The 16101-nt window shown below is 52.3% G+C and overlaps 1 protein-coding gene across 2 annotated transcripts in view; it reads right to left on the reverse strand.

Annotated features, from left to right (window-relative positions):
- Positions 1-15870, reverse strand: part of VANGL1 (VANGL planar cell polarity protein 1) — a 54513-nt gene extending 38643 nt beyond the window's left edge. Inside the window, exons 1-2 of one of the 2 annotated variants that reach the window (XM_001929540.5) lie at positions 15676-15870; positions 6408-6611 (exon numbers count right to left, since the gene is read on the reverse strand). In XM_001929540.5, coding sequence (XP_001929575.1) covers positions 6408-6478 — 71 coding nt within the window. In that variant the 5' untranslated portion in view covers positions 6479-6611; positions 15676-15870. Of the gene's footprint in view, positions 1-6407; positions 6612-14716; positions 15479-15675 lie in introns of those variants that run through there. The other variant, XM_013997257.2, reaches the window with a different exon arrangement.

The raw sequence follows: 16101 nt of genomic DNA on the forward strand, positions 1-16101 counted from the left end.
GCCCAAAGCAGTGTGCCCAACACTCCGGGCTGCCAAAGACAACCGCTTCAAAAGGACTCACTGTGAGAAACAATAAGCAATTGGGGCGAGAGGTCCCACGTGCCCGGTCAGTCTTAGATGAGCTGTTTAGACTAAGTCTGGAATCGCTGCTCCCCAGGGCCCCACCTCGGCCAGGCCAGACCGAGGCGCCTCCTCTTCTCACTCTGCCTCCACTTTCCCCGACGGCTCGCGCATCCATCACCATCCTGCTATCGGCCAAGTCACGTGCTCCCCGAACCCATCTGTCTATTCACTCGTCCCGCGGGTCAAATCCTGTGACAGCACAAATTCCACTGGAAATCAAAATGCTTTCAGCGAGTGCCAGTTCCCGGAGCCTGAACACTCCCAGGGCCGAAAGCGGGTGGGGAACCAACCCAGGGCGGAAACCACCCCTCAGGGGCCAGCCACCACTCGACCTGACACAGCCTGGCTCTTAAAGGGCCCAAGAGCCCCCAGAGGAGAAGCGATCGCTACTATTCCCCTGGTAACATCGGAGGTAAAGCAGATAAGAGCCTGACCTGATAACCCCTGGAAGGTTTCTCATCCTTCAAGCCCGAAACCCTAAACCAGTGCTGCTCAAACCTGAATGCGCAGACAAGCCACCCGGGGTGTGGATTAAGTGCAGATTTGCCGGCCCCACCCCCAAAGAAATTGTCTGGAAGGGACAATTTTCCCCCAGCAACCCGGTGATCAGGACGCAGGGGGTCCAGGAAACGCTGTGCAAGGCTCCCCCACCCAAATGCTCCTAGAGGGAGCCAGGGAGGTTGTTGGAGTCACTGCTTGGAAATCAGCCAGTTTGTGAAATGCCCGGTATTCAGCAGGGGCTCAATAATGGGCGCTGTGGATGGAACGCTCAGCTATACAATGTTGCAAGGTATAGGGTGGCTTCTTGACTAAATCAGCATTAAGTGGATGAGGCTATGAGCAGACTCAGGACAGTGAGCATCGGGCCCAAAGCCCGGAGCCTTCCAACACGCTGTCAAGAGAGGGGCCCATGGAAAGCTCATCCTATCAGCTCAACGTGGGCTGCACGACGTCATGCTGGTCCTTGTCAAGGGAGCAAGACCTGTCGTACAGCTTTTATAAAGATGACTGGGCCGGAATTACTGCTCCGGGAAAGTGTCTGAGCCAGGACTACATAGAGCAGTCCAATAAAAAGACTGCCTTCCAGTGCTTTCCAGCAGGCAGACCTATGAGTCCAGGACGGCTGCTTCGCGGCATCGGTACCCAAACGTTCGTCCCCATGGCTCCAACTGCTGGGATGTGGAGGACGTGCCAAGATTCCTGTGGGAGAGGGCCCCCCAGGGAGGAAGCCCAGCAGCTCGCAGTGTTGAAAAGAAACGGGAGACCAAGGAGGAGGCTACCAAAGCCCTGAGAGGGTTTTTCAAACACACTCACACTTGTTGTTTTTCCAACTCCACCTGAGGGGTCCGGATCACCTGGGCACCTTTGCTGGGCAGGTGTGTCAGCCACAGGAATCCTGTATCTTTATCTCTGAGCCTGTCTCCATGTCTCATCTGTCCACATGCATGAGATAAGTGTGCAGGGGGGGCAAGCAATACCATGCTGGAGGCCCGGGCACGTGTCTGTATCTGCATGTGTGTGTGTATGGAGACGCATGTATTTAGGGGATTCTAGAGCTGAGCCCTGGGGGGCTGCTGAAAAGCCCCCCTCACTCTGGCCAGAATCCCTGCCAATTTCCAGACTGTTCCCACTTAGAGTCGCATTTCCTGGGAAGATAATTTCACCCTCCTGCTGTTTGCCTATTTCTATTTGGGGAAAGCCGGCCCCACCGGTTACTCCGCCCTTCCCTTCTCTACCACCACCCACTACCTGTCCTTTCTCTCTGCTGGGGCCCGGGTGGCTGCTTCCTCCAGGCACTGACTCGGGTGGGAGGGCTGGGCTCAGCGCAAACTGGCTCTGAAGTAGCCTGGGAACAAAGGCGCCGATCCCTCTACTGCTCAGGCAGCCTCTTTTGGACAATGCACTTAGCACGCTAGTCACGTGGCTTAGGCGCCACTTCTTCCCTCCCTCCCCGTTCCTCTGGCTGCTCTCCACCCTGCACAGCACCCCCCCCGGGGGGGGGGGAGCCTGCCTCCCAAAAAAGCAATAAATGCAGCCCAAAACCCAAGGGTACCTACTCACCCTGTAACTTCAGGCAAATAACGCTGTCTCTGTGTCCCAGGTTTTTTTGTTTTGCTTTGTTTTGTGTTTTAGGGCCACACCCATAGCATTTGGAGGTTCCCAGGCCTGGGGTTATATCAGAGCTATAAAGTTGCCAGCCTACACCACAGCCACAGCCATTCAGGATCTGAGCTGCATCTGCGAACTATACCATAGCTAATGGCAACACCAGGTCCTTAACCTACTAAGTGGGGCCAGGGATCAAACCCACATCCTCATGGATACCAGCTGGATTCATGTCTGCTGTGCTACCATGGGAACTCCCTGTGTTCCAGTTTTATCATCTGTTGCATGGGGGTCCCGCTTTCTACCGTTCAAGGGGAGTTAACGAGCGAGGGTCCTAACAGGCACTCCAAACTGGTCGTGAACAGTACTCTCAGCTGCTCTACTGAACGTGGGGAATGAGTGCTCCAAGCCCAAAGGGTAGGCGAGGCCGGCTGGAGTCGGCACCATCTTCCCAGCAAGTTAACCGGATCCCCTCTGGAGACCGCAGGTATCACAAAACCAGACCGCTAACCTCTTTGTTAGAAAAGAGTCACCTGTCCCCTGCTTGGAAGCCAGCCAGTCCTCCGAAGATGATCTTGGTGTCATCAGACATATCAAGTTTGCTGTGCTTCGTTATTCCTTTCTGAAAGTTCCACTAAAATTACAAAGAGCAAGCTCCCTCTCCTTCCCGATTCAGCCATTCGAAGTCCCCACAAAGCCCTGAGCGGAGTCGCTTTCACAGGGACACTCCCGGGGGATGCAGTACCCTCTGCGGAGTCCAGGGCACACCTGGGAGTGCCACTATTTTTTTTTTTTTTTTTTTTTCTTTTTTGGCCACTCCAAGGCATATGGAGTTCCCAGGCCAGGGATCAGATTTGAGCTGTGACCCACGCTGCAGCTGCAGCAATGCCAGATCCTTTAACCCACTGTGCCGGGCCAGGAATTGAACCTGTGTCCTGGCACTGCAGAGACCCTGCTGATCCCATTGTGTCACAGCAGGAACTCCTAGGAGAGCTACTTTTACTGCTCAATACTCTCTATGCCCCACCAAAGGACTCCTAGCAGCTGCTATCTACGGATTACAACCTCTGCCCCACAGTCACTGTGCCCTGAGGGCCATCTGTCCGGGAAGCCACCTCTGTGACTGTTGTTTTTTTTCTAGGGACACCATGGAATGCACCCCCCTAAATCTCGAATGGTCATCTAGCACCCAAAGCTTTTCTGAGTAGGCGTTCACCCCGGATTAAATGATTCAAGTCTCGGCTTATATTACTATTAGCCAAGTACTTCCCACGGGGGTTCGAGAAGGCCCTCAGAGTTCTGCATGCTGTTTTAATTGAAAGTTAGTCTCTTAGAGTTACCACAAGGGCACTGCGGTATCCATTTCTGGGGGCCCCAAGGGGCCCGAGGAAGCAGCAGAGCAGCAATGACAGTCAGGATATGAGGCAGATAAAAGAGGCCTCGGACGGTTCCTCCTCCAGATACTGCAAGGCACCCCCTGTACTCACCTCCCAGCCCCAAGAGAACCCCGAATCCCCACTCCCTTCACTGCCGTGTGGGACAAGGGAGCTTGGCTCACTGACAAGGGAATTGTTTTTCTTCAGTTAAGTTCAAAGATTGGATATTTCAAAACAGCTGTTTCTGGTATTTTCGAACGAATCTGATATGTTTACCCACTGATTGAAATTGGTGATTAAATTTTTCTCACCAAGCGTTCCTGCCTTTCTCAGGATCTGGGCCATTTGAGACCTCACTTGGCAGCTCTCCTTCTGTCTCCCATGCTGGCTAGAAAGGCTTGCTGGGCTCCAGCACAAACTCATTTACCTCTTTTCCCCAAATGGTTGATTATAAGAGCAGCACGTGAAACGGAGAAAATAATGAAAGTTAAAAAAACACACCTAGGAGTTCCCATCGTGGCGCAGTGGTTTACGAATCCGACTAGGAACCATGAGGTTGCGGGTTCGATCCCTGGCCTTGCTCAGTGGGTTGAGGATCTGGCGTTGCCGTGAGCTGTGGTGTAGGTTGCAGACGCGGCTCGGATCCTGTGTTGCAGTGGCTCTGGCGTATGCTGGTGACTACAGCTCCGATTGGACCCCTAGCCTGGGAACCTCCATATGCTGTGGGAGCGGCCCTGGAAAAGGCGAAAAGACAAACAAAAAATCAAAAAAATAAATAAATAAATAAAAATAAAAATAAAATAAATAAATAAATAATAAAAAAACACACCTATAATCCCAACAATTCTACACCTAGAGACAAGCGTGGTCCATACGTTACCATTCATCGTATCCCAAGAATACGGAATTGTTATAATGCATGAAGTTTGGCATCTTGTTTTAACATGGCCTCATCTATATTTTCTCATGTCAGTAGATCATCTTTGAAAATCTTTTTCTTTTTTTGTCCTTTTCTCCTTTTAGGGCTGCATCCATGGCATATGGAGGGTCCCAGGCTAGGGGTTGAACCGGGGCTACAGCTGCCGGCCTACACCACAGCCACAGCAACACTAGATCCAAGCCACGTCTTTGACCTACACCACGGCTCATGGCACCACCGGATCCTTAATCCACTGAGCAAGGGCCAGGGATCGAACCCAAAACCTTGTGGTTCCTAGTCGGATTCATTTCCCCTGCACCACGATGGGAACTCCCATCTTTGAAAATCTTTCACACTCTTTTCTCACATTCCTATTTTGAGTCACAGAATATCCACGTGTAAAAGGTTGAACAAGTACAGAGAGATGGAGTATAAGTGAAAGTTCCCATCAGCCACCTTCCTGTGCAGGACCCTTCCCTGTAGATGACCCTCCTGGCAGCTTGGACGCTCCTTCCAGACCCCTCTCCGTGTGTGCACATCCACACAGGCTGGCCCACCAATAAGTCGACCAGCTATCCACATCGGACTGCTGTTTTAGAAAACAAACTCCTGCCCTGCACTTAGCTGCTCATATAGGGAACCGCTCGGTCAGGAAACACCAGGACAATCACCACTCCCAGCCCAGCCCTCGGAGGGCTGTGACCACGGGGGTCCTTTGGGCGGTGGCCCAGAGGGGCCTTTCCATGTGGTGCTGAAATGCCAAGGCCATTAATAGCATGAATAGAGCCACGGGTCGGTGACCTCCTGTGTGCCATATGAAACGCTGCAGGCGCACAATCTCGCGTAATCCTCTCGACAGTGCCGCTCTACCCACTTTACAGATGAGGGGTCCAAGTAAGAGGCAGCACTGCAGTTTTGCCACGTGCGCTCTTCACCAGCGCAGCGCGGCCTCTTCACTGGTTCATTTCCTCGTTTCTCTCCTCAGGCTCTGCAGGTCGGCAAGACGGGGGTTGGGGGGGCGATGAACTCCAGTGCAGACCTGCTCATTCTGCCCAGAGGAGGGGCCACTAGGCCCCCATCACCCAGGTCTCAGAGTTTCCAAATCCCAGGCCTGCTGACTTGGAAGACTTGTCAGAGAGAAAGAAGGCTCCAGGCCAATCCTGCCACCTCGGCTGCCACTTCGGCTGCCACCTTGGCCTATAAGCCTCACCCAGCGAAGGCAAAAAGGACAATGAGTCAGCAGCTTTGAGTGAGAAGCAACAAATTAACGCTTTTTAAAAAACTTTCATGGAGTTCCCATCATGGCTCAGTGGTTAACGAATCCAACTAGGAACCATGAGGTTGCAGGTTCGATCCCTGGCCTCGTTCAGTGGGTTAAGGATCTGGCGTTACCATGAGCTGTGGCTCAGATCCTGCGTTGCTGTGGTTCTGGTGTAGGCCCGTGGCCACAGCTCCAATTCGACCCCTAGCCTGGGAACCTCCATGTGCCAAGGAAGCGGCCCTAGAAATGGCAAAAAGACAAAAAGAAACAAAAATAAAAACCTTTCATTTCCATTCTTGGTAAAGCTTTGGGAGAACTGTCATTTAGGAGAAGTACTTAGGAATGAAAACCACTTCCACTGAAGGGAGAAACTTTAATTTAAAATCAATTGTGAGAAATTAAGGTCATCAACTGTAATGGGGGCTATAAAATATAAATGGAGGGTGTAGTTCCTCCCAGCACATGTTAAATGCTCTTTAAGCTCAGCTTCTCACGCACCCATGGCCTGAACCTCCTGCGTCAACAGCCCTACAGTGGGACTGGCTGAAAGTGAGTCTAGGAAGCCTGACCAACCTGCACGTTTCCCCCCAAGGAAAGGCAGAACAAGCAACAGCTTACATACCCTTGTCTGTGAGATTTTTTGGAATGACTTGAATAGTAAGAATATCCAGAATACGTGGATTCGGTATCCATAGCAATGGAGAGCTTGCTCGTGCAGAAGGAGCAGGTACCGTTTCTCCTTAGAGGTAGAGAATTTCACCTACTGGACTCCTAAAACCTCAAAGCGCCTGGGAATCAAGGAGCCACTCTTCGACAGGAACAAATTCTGGGAAAAGGGGGGGAAAAAAAAGATATCAACCTTCAAAGCCAAGCTCAAGGGGCTGGAAGATAGACGACAGCAGCAAACTCCTCTCTGGGGTCTCTACTGCGGAACAGGTGAGCGAGGGTGAGACTCCCTAACTGCTCCACTCCTGCAGCAACAAGCTTGCCCAGCGGGCTGGGAGGGGACAGGTGGGGGCCAGGCGAGCCAAACCCCACAGCAGCAGCAGCGGGAAACCGGAAGTGGGAGAGACCTGGCCCTGGGCCGTTTCCGGACACAGCATGGCCTGCCTGGCATCCCAGCCCTAGACACAGTGCCCAGCCCCCACGGCCCGCCAGTGTGCTGATTACAAAACAATACCCAGGGAAGCAGCAGCTTTTAAGGGATTTATTCATAGTTTCCAAAAGCCAGTGTGGCGGGGGTGGGGGGGGTGGGGGGGTTGTTCTCAATCTCTTTCATCCAAAAATCCAAACTCTTGAGAATTTATTTTAGGGAACTAATTTCTTTTCTTTTCTTTTTTTTTTTGGGGGGGGGGCTGCACCCAAGGCAAATGGAGGTTCCCAGGCTAGGGGTCAAATGGGAGCTTTAGCTGCCGGTCACAGCCGAAGCCACAGTCACACCTGATCCAAGCCATGTCTGCGACCTACACCATAGCTCACAGCAATGCCAGATCCTTAACCCACTGAGCAAGGCCAGGAATCGAACCCACATCCTCATGGATACTCGTCGGATCCGTTTCCCGCTGCGTCACAACGGGAACTCCACTAATTTCTTTTTTTAAAGAACTACTATTATCGACATGCTGTCTATAACAGTGAAAAGCTAGAAACAATCTCAACGCCCCCCCAACAGAAGAATAAGTGAGGAAAATATGATTCAGCCACCCAGAAAGATATTATAGAGCTGTTTAAAGTAATTGTGAAGAATGTTTGTATGATCGAATGATAAATTGAAATAGCCGGCTACAGCTTGGGAGATAGACGCTGAAGTCTACACTGCAGTTACAATCACATCGAATCACTTATGCGAGGACAAGGCTAAGGGACATCAGAAAATGAAAGCAGGGGATTTATTGGTTGCAGGCTCCTGGGTCTTTTCCCACATTTTTCATTACCTCTTGCTATGCAATAAAAAATAAATTGGAAACATTTCCAAGTACATTCCTGAGCCCCCCGCCCCATGCTAAACCTTTATTTCTAGAAAAAGGAGTTCTGTCTCCCCCTGCACCCGTCACCTCAGCACTGGTCTCCGCCCCACAGGGCTCCTCCTTCCAGGAGTCCCAGGAAGCTGACACTGCAAACAGAGCCAGTGAGAGGAGTGTGAAGGGAAAAAACAAAACAAAACAAAAAAACAAAGAAACTGCAAGGGCCATACTTCTAGCCCTGCTGGGAGGCGGCCAGGGCTCCTCAGCAAAGACCTGCCCGTCTGGAGGGAACCTTCTGGAACCACCACGGGCTAATATGGCCCCAGCCTCAATACCACCTGGGCTGCGTCTGCCCTTGTCATTCAGTCACCCAGGCAAGGCTTCCTCCTGCGATGTCCTGAGGCACCATTGCTTTTCTGCTCTCCTGCGTGAGCCCAAGGCCAGCAGTGGGGAGACCTGGGGTCCAGGCAGGGCCCCTCACCGTCTAGTACACACCGGGAGAAGCCACCTCCCTTCTCACGCCTCGGTTTCCTTATTTGTGCAATGGGGATAAATCCACCAGCCAGCCACCCCACAGGGTTGATCTGAAGCCATAGGCTGATACAGACCAGGGGCCTGGTTCCGATCCCAGGCTTTACTCCCTTCCTAGCTGTGTGATCTGAGTGGAATTATTAAACCTCTCTGAACCTGCATCACAAATAACAGGGCTGCTGTGAGAAGCAAGCTATAGCGGTGACTGATCCGAGTACCCGCTCGCAAGCACCGGAGAAGGGGCAGTTGTGGTTGTCAGGACCCGACCCCAACCCAGAGGCTCTCCCTCTCTCAGGCAGAGAAAGGCTCCGAAAGCAGCAGGGCGGCATGGGGCCACATTCGCCTGCAGCCAGAGAACGCCAGGCCCGCACCCCAGTCCAGCCCAGGGCTTACTAACCAGCTAGCTGTGTCCCCCTCGGGGCCTCAGGTCTCCTCATCCATAGACTGGAAATAAGGCAGCCTGTTTCGTGGGGTGACTGTAGAGTCGATGTGGGGGGAAAAGAAACACTGTGGGCATTTTAAAAAGACGTTAGTTTTGCTCTTGGACCTACCCCCACTTTTCTAGAAGACCTCAAGAACCGGCTCATCTGTTTTTCTCCCCACTCTGCCTCTCAGCCTGTTGACATGCAACTTCAGGGAGCTTTCAGCACCTAAGACGCTCGCTGGCCTTCTGCTCGCGCTGTGCTGCTTGTCATCTGCTTCATACCTGGCAGACGACCACCTCAGGAAGTGAGCCCAGGTCTCCAGGCCTGGCCTGAACGAGCCCCTTTCCCTGAAGGTCTTTCACCCAGCCCTCTGCTGACCCGCGGGTTCCCACACCGGCTGCCTGACCCAGAAGCCTGACTGGCCCTTCCACCTCGGGAACTGGGCGTCCACGACATTGGCACTTTTGGTCTGCCCTCCGACCCCCCAACCTCTTGATTTTTCCTTTCAGTCCCGGCTTCTAGCTATTTCTGGCGAAATGCTGCTGGGGTGTCTCAGAGGCAGGCGGCCCCGCCCTGCAATCTGAGCTGAACCGATGAGCTGAACCCACGCAGGCTTCCTGGCTGGGACTCCGGGGGGGCCTGATGCTGATCTGCGCTCACCTCCCTGCCCCCACCCCCTCCTGTAAGGCCACCGAAAGGACCTTTTCCTGGGGTGGTTGTAAGCATTAAAGGCCACTTCCAAAATAAACTCCTTCCTAAAAGCAAGCGGCTGGCCCGTAACAACCCAAGTGTCATTCCCCTTCCCCTTTCGCAAGAGGTCATCCTCCTTCGTCCTCATTAAAACCTCCAGCCGGCCATGAAGGCAACTCCAGGCATGTCCCTCAGAGGAAATCACGGGCTCCCGAGTCCTCTTTGGGGAAAGGCTTTACCATGCTACCAGCTGCCCTTGTCTGGGTTTCCTCACTCTTCCTGCTCAGACACACCAAGGGGTGGCCTGTGTAGGCTGCCAGGCCCTCCTTCCGTCACCCCAATCCTCCATCCTTGACAGTCCCCTGAAGCTGCTCTAAGTTAGCCAGAAGCTGCTCTGAGCCCCATCCAGGGTTCCCATCCTTGGCCTCCTTCCCCCCCAGACTTCTCATCCCCTGTGTTTATTCCACCACCTCCACGTTTAATGAGCAGCTCTGAGAGGCCCGCAAGGCAGGGCCAGGGGCACAGCAGGGACAGCAACACACAGCACACAGCGGCCCACAGAGGTCGCTGCTGCCCTCGTCCTCCCATCTGCCAAGTGGTGCTCTTTATGCTACTCCTCCCACACGCCTTCCCTCTCCCTCAACTTATCCCTTAAGACTCAAAACCTGCCCTTTTCCTCTTTTTTTTTGCATTTTAGGGCCGCACCGGAGCCATACGTAAGTTTCCGAGATAGGCGCTGAATCGGAGCTGCAGCTGCCAGCCCAGACCACAGCCACAGCAACTCGGGATCTGCTGCAACAGTGACCTACACCACAGCTCACGGCCACGCCGGCTCCTTAACCCGCTGAGCGAGGCTAGGGATCGAACCTGCATCCTTGTGGATACTAGTTGGGGTCATAACCTGCTGAGCCACAATGGGAACTCCAAAATCTGCCCATTCTTCTCCATCTATGGGGTAACTGTGGGAAAAGCCACTTGGAGACACGGGCTCTTGGCCACCTCCCCGAAGGACACACTGGACATAAGAGGTAACCAACAAACACTGAAAAAATAAAGCCCCGATGCGCCTTTCATACTCAGAGGCCTCTGGTCCCACTTGGGATTATCGTCACCCCTGCGATGCTGTCCTTTTCAATTTCCTCCATCGGGGCCACACACTCATCCCACCGACCCTATAGAGTCAGTCCTGCACCATCTTCGCAGCTCCCTCTCCTCTTTATCCCATACGTTCTACTGTCACAAAGTGTCCCCTGTCCCCTGGAATCCACCCCTCACTCTCCCAGTTCCCAGCCACCCCCTGCTTCCTCCAGGCTCCGTGGACACAGGGCTAAACTCTCACAAAGCCTGCAGCTTTCCGCACAGAATCCAGTCTCTACAGAGCACGGGCTCCTCCTTCTCATCATGCTGTTTCTATCGGAGCTCTCAGTTCTCATCCAAGATCTGAGTGAGGATGGAGCAGCAGCAACTGGAGGCACAGTGACAAAATGCAGGGCGACCTCATTGCAGAAGCCAGTGTAAGAGCTTCCATATAGTTAACAGAAACACACACACACACATTCTGAAGCTTATCACAGCAGTAATATATTTACAAGTTGTTCCCTTGTATGCACAAGGAATTAGCAGAACTCAGATAAGGTCAGAGGATGTCTTATCAGGAAGATAATAAAGTAATGAAAAGGAATCAGGTTCCCCGGGTAGTAAACTCCTCCTGCGGCTGCACTGGCCTGAATTGGATAGTCCCATAAAGGTGTAAATATAGGTCCTGGAATCTGGAAGTGTCCCTGTATCACACTGACCCCTGACCTGACCCAGACTGGCCTGGCTCTGGCAGGGGGGAGTGACCTTTCTCTTTCTCTCTCTTTTTTCTTTCTTTTTTTTTTTTGCTTTTTAGGGCCACACCCACGGCATATGGAGTTTCCCAGGCTAGGGGTCAAATCGGAGCTATAGCCACCAACCTACACCACAGCCACAGCAATGCGGGATCTGAGCCACGTCTGTGACCTACACCACAGCTCATGGCAACGCCAGATCCTTAACCCACTGAGCAAGGCCTCGAACCTGCAACCTCATGGATACATTTCAGATTCATTTCCACTGAGCCACGACGGGAACTCCCCAGGAGGGACAAGGTTGAGAGAGGTTCACAGGGCACTTGTGCACCTTCAATCTGGAATTCCTCCGCAAAAATATCAAGAGAATTTCCTTTGCTGCCCTTTATTAGGAGCAAAGCGGGGATCAGTGGCCTTGAAAAGACTCTTCCCCTAAAGTCCACTTCGCTCACATAAAACATACCTGACTCCCACCTAAAAGGAAAACGGTGTTCAGAAAATCATGAGGGAAATAATATGTTAAGGTAATGACAGTGGCAAACATAAGCTGACCTTCTCGGAAGAGGAAATTATAAAAACATCAACAGCTCTGCCTAGAGCTATTAAGCAATTAAGTGAACTCTGATTTGGATGGTAGAAAGATGCCTTGCGAGGGATACAGAGACATTCTGAGTTTAAAGAGCCACTCCCCTCCATAGCTGTATCTCCAAAGGAAAGAAGTTTCCAGTGCAATTTTATTTACAAATATTGTATATGTAACTTTGAATATTTGATTTTTAGCATACAAGGGTGATTCTCAAGGGTTTATTTCCTGTAGTATTTTTATTGTTTTGAAGCTAACCTTTTTCTCCAGGGACCCATTTTTAATTACATGGCACTCAAGGAGAAACCAACAATTTAATTTTGTTTAGAGTCAACTTATCTTCAGAGAAGCAATGAACACAGGTTCTGAAGTCAGACTGTCACTCTTCAAATTCTGGCTCTGCCACTTATCAGCTGTGTGACCTCAGATCAAATTACTTCACCTTTCTGTGCCTGTTTCCCTAACAACAGAATTATATTTTACTTACCCTACAGGCTCACAGTGGGTTAAATGAGAGCATTCACAACCCTTCAGACTAGTGCCTAGCAAAGGATAAGGACTCACGACTGGTAGGCACTGTCATGACTCAATAAAGTCGAATCCCTTCAGACAGAAGACCACCTTTGCAAGGCACAGGACTTGGGTATCATTTTCATTGCACTCATGTACATTTTTTTTGGTCTATGCGCATCAACTTTTAAGGAATACCATTAGCCACCGCTATCTGGTTTATTGATTTCCAGGCTGTTTCTGGCAGGCCTTCTTTTACGGCTCCCAGGTTGGATGTGAATATCAGAGAAAACTGTGTGTGTTTTATGGGGTTTATGTGGAGGGCAGGGAGACACAGTCGTGCTGAACTTGTAGTCTATGGACCATATACATCCATCCAGGTCACTGACGGGGGTGGGGGGGATCAGAGGCATTGTGGCATTTGCAGCAAACCATTCTTCCATTACAACAGGGCTCTTATAAATGAGTGATTCTGGGTCACTATTCGCAAAGAAAGACAATGGCAACCTCACTTTACCTGTCTTGCCAATGATTTCAACTCACCTTCTCAGCATAATGACTCTTGGCTCCAGTTATTAATTATCTCTGAAGCACCCCCGGCAGCTAGGTATAGATTTCTAAAGCACTGTTAATGGTTAATGTATCTGGAGTTCTTACGAGGTACACCCATTTTCAAGTGACCCCCGTGTCCCCTGCCAGAATTTTAAGCTTCAGAAAAACAGATTTCACAAGTACTACCTCCTCTGCAAATCCCCTGGTGCCGGGTCCAATGACTGCTATCTGATAAGTGGGATTTGAAAGGACACTGATGGAGACAGACCCCAGCAGAACACCCATGTACCTTTTCATCGAGCTTCAGGTGAGACAAAAGCCACAACTAGACACGTGGTCCAGCCCCGCATCCACCTAATCCTGTCAGGTCCACCTTCTGGCAAACGGCATGGAGCACGATGCAAAAATCTCAGGCCTATACGCGGCTAGTCCCCTAACCAGCTAGTTGGCTTTACAGAGAGAGAAGGGCGATGATTATCTTCAGGCTCAGTTAATAAGTGCTTCCTATGTGTTAGGAAATGTTTAAAGTCATTTGCCTGTAATATCCCACTTAATCTTCAGAACAAGCCTCATAAGGGAAAAAAGGCATTAATTTCATGTTACGGTTAAAAAAAACAAAACAAAACAAAACAAAAAAAAACCATGGTCACACACCTGGGAAGTGCTGGAGCCAGGCTTTGAACTGAGTCTAATTCACAACCTGTGCTCTGAACTATGGAAAATATAGAGCGATGTAGCAATTACCAGAATTGTTTATTTACAGAGAGGAGGGCAGGCAACAATCATAAACTGCCCCAAACCACATATCACCCACAGTGAATTCTGCAATTTCCACGCCTACTCACAGGTTCAATGTCCCAAACATTGTGGGGAGTCCAGGAGAAAAGAAAGGAATCTGAAATAGTTCTGGTTCCTAAGGAGCTCACAGCCCAAAAGGGGAAACTGCCTATTAAAATACAACTGAGAAGCGCCCATGCCACCCAAATTCTGCTGAGGTCTGGGGTAACAAACGGGGCCTGTGTTTGGGTGTGTTGGGGGATGGAGGGGAGGGTGCCCTCCTCACTCAACACATGTTTATTCTCCAGGGGACCAGGCTGCCATGGCATTACTGCTTGGTCCAGAAACTCTCCTTCATGGTTTCATTCTTTTGCTCAAATACTCAGGACAATAAAAATGTACTGCCTGGCAAGCAGTCCTTGCAAAGACACCCTTCTCAAAATTCTCCCCTTTTACTTACAAATTAAGTTGCAACCAAGTCACAGGGCCAACACAGTAACAGTGGAAACTTTCACAGGAGCTGTCTCACAAATTGTATGGGGAGACACCAAAGCCTGGGAATGCTACATGCTCCTAGATAGGTGAAGAGTGTTATTTCTTTGAACTGTAGAATAAACAGTTTCCTCCCACAAATCAAAGCCCCAACTATATCACATTGATTTAATTCAACTCTAAAAACTCTAATTAGTGGTTACATAAAATGACTAATTACATCGCCCTGGATTCAGACAGTTTCTGCCATCTCACTTAAAGAGCTGTGTAATCAAACAACCCACCCACTTGCAAGGAGAATGCTAATTAGCATTGTTGATTGGTGACACAAAAGTTATAGTATTTTTCCAGCAACCCTGTAAAACTTATAAACACATCAGTGAAAATGCCAGATTCTTTCAGCTTGCTAGCTTTTGGAATAAGCGTCTAAAAATACATGCGTTTCCAACCACAGCCCCCCAAAAGGGGTTTAACAAAATGCATGTGCCAGCTACACAATCATCATAATAAAGAGCTCTAACATCTTTTAAGAAGCAGCTAAAGGAGCTCCCAACCCCTTGGAGGGGTGGGCGTTATACCTGGGTTGAAGATGTGAAAATCGAGCCACAGATTTCTCGGCTCCAACTCTCACCAGCTCATCCCCCGGCAGCCAGGCCGCGGCTCCGCCCCGCTCCTGCCTCCACCACCAACGCGTTTAAATTTTAATAAAGCTTCACACTTCTCTGGGTGCGCTAGCTTGGGGCGGTTCAAAGACTGCAGGAGGAAATGAGATCCTGCTCCCGGCGAAGGCTGCCCCGGTGCGGTGAGATTGCCTCCAACCGGGACTTCTCGGGCAGAGACTTGCCGGGCGCCTTCTGCTCCACCCCGGCGTTTTTTGAAAGTAAACTACCTGCCTGTTGCGCTCTCCGAAGTGCAACCGGACTCGCCTCCCCCCGGCCTCCAGGGTCGGCTCGATTCTCTAAGCGAGGTGGGAACAGAGGCCAGCTCTGTGCCGGTTTCTGGCCCGGGGCCGGGCGGTTCCTGGGTCTATAACCCCGCGGCGAAGTGGGAACCACGGAGTATGCCCGGCTCCCGGGGAGCGCAGAGCCGCCCGGCCCCCACCCTGCACGGCCGACCCCGCCGCCCCGGTGCCTCCAGAAACCCTCGACCACTCCCTGCCCGGCGGGACGCGCACCCGAAGTGCAGCCAGCGGAGAAGGGGGCGTCCGAGGCGTGGGGAGGGAATGCCGGGACTGAGGAAGTGGGGTGTGCGGGGAGCGCGGCGCCGGGACAGGAGGGGCACACCTCGCGGGGAGGAGAGAGGAGTGGCGTCCCGGGAAGCACGGCTCCGGGTGCGGTTCCTGGGAGGGGAGGCGGCTCCTGGCCAGAGGCGGGAGGAGGGCGGTGAACTAGGGTCTGAGTCCGGGGTGGGGCTGCGGGAGGAGGGCGCAGGAGCTCGCGGGGTCCGGGATCCGGGATCCGGATGCGGGCGTCTCCCCGCCGGAGGTCCGCACCCTGCCCTCGCCGCCCAGTCGCGCCCGGCCCCCGGCGGGACTCACCTCCGCGCTGGCCGTGCAGGCTCCGCGGCCCGCGGTCTCGGCTCGCAGCGGCCCCGGCTCTGCGGCCTGCGCTGGGCTCCTGTAGAGGCAGAGCCCCGCCGCCGCCGCCGCTGCACTGCTGCTTTCCGCTTCCTGTCCCGGCGCCGCCCCGCAGCCCCAGCCCAGCCCTGCGAGCCCGGCGCGGCCGCGAGCCAAGAGCAGCGAGCGCGGCCGGCCCCGCCGCGGGCCCAGCCCACCTGCAGCCGAGGGCGGGGCCTGGCCGGCGACTCCCCACCCCCAAGACGCACTGCGCCCCTAAACACACACACGCACACACACTCAGTCACTCACATGTCACAAACACAGCGATCCACTCCCCCAACCCAGCACTCCAACATACTTGTACCCTCGAGTTCACACACGCATGCACACACACACACACAGAAT

This window comes from Sus scrofa, chromosome 4, assembly GCF_000003025.6.
Source record: "Sus scrofa isolate TJ Tabasco breed Duroc chromosome 4, Sscrofa11.1, whole genome shotgun sequence".
NCBI classification, from domain to species: domain Eukaryota; kingdom Metazoa; phylum Chordata; class Mammalia; order Artiodactyla; family Suidae; genus Sus; species Sus scrofa.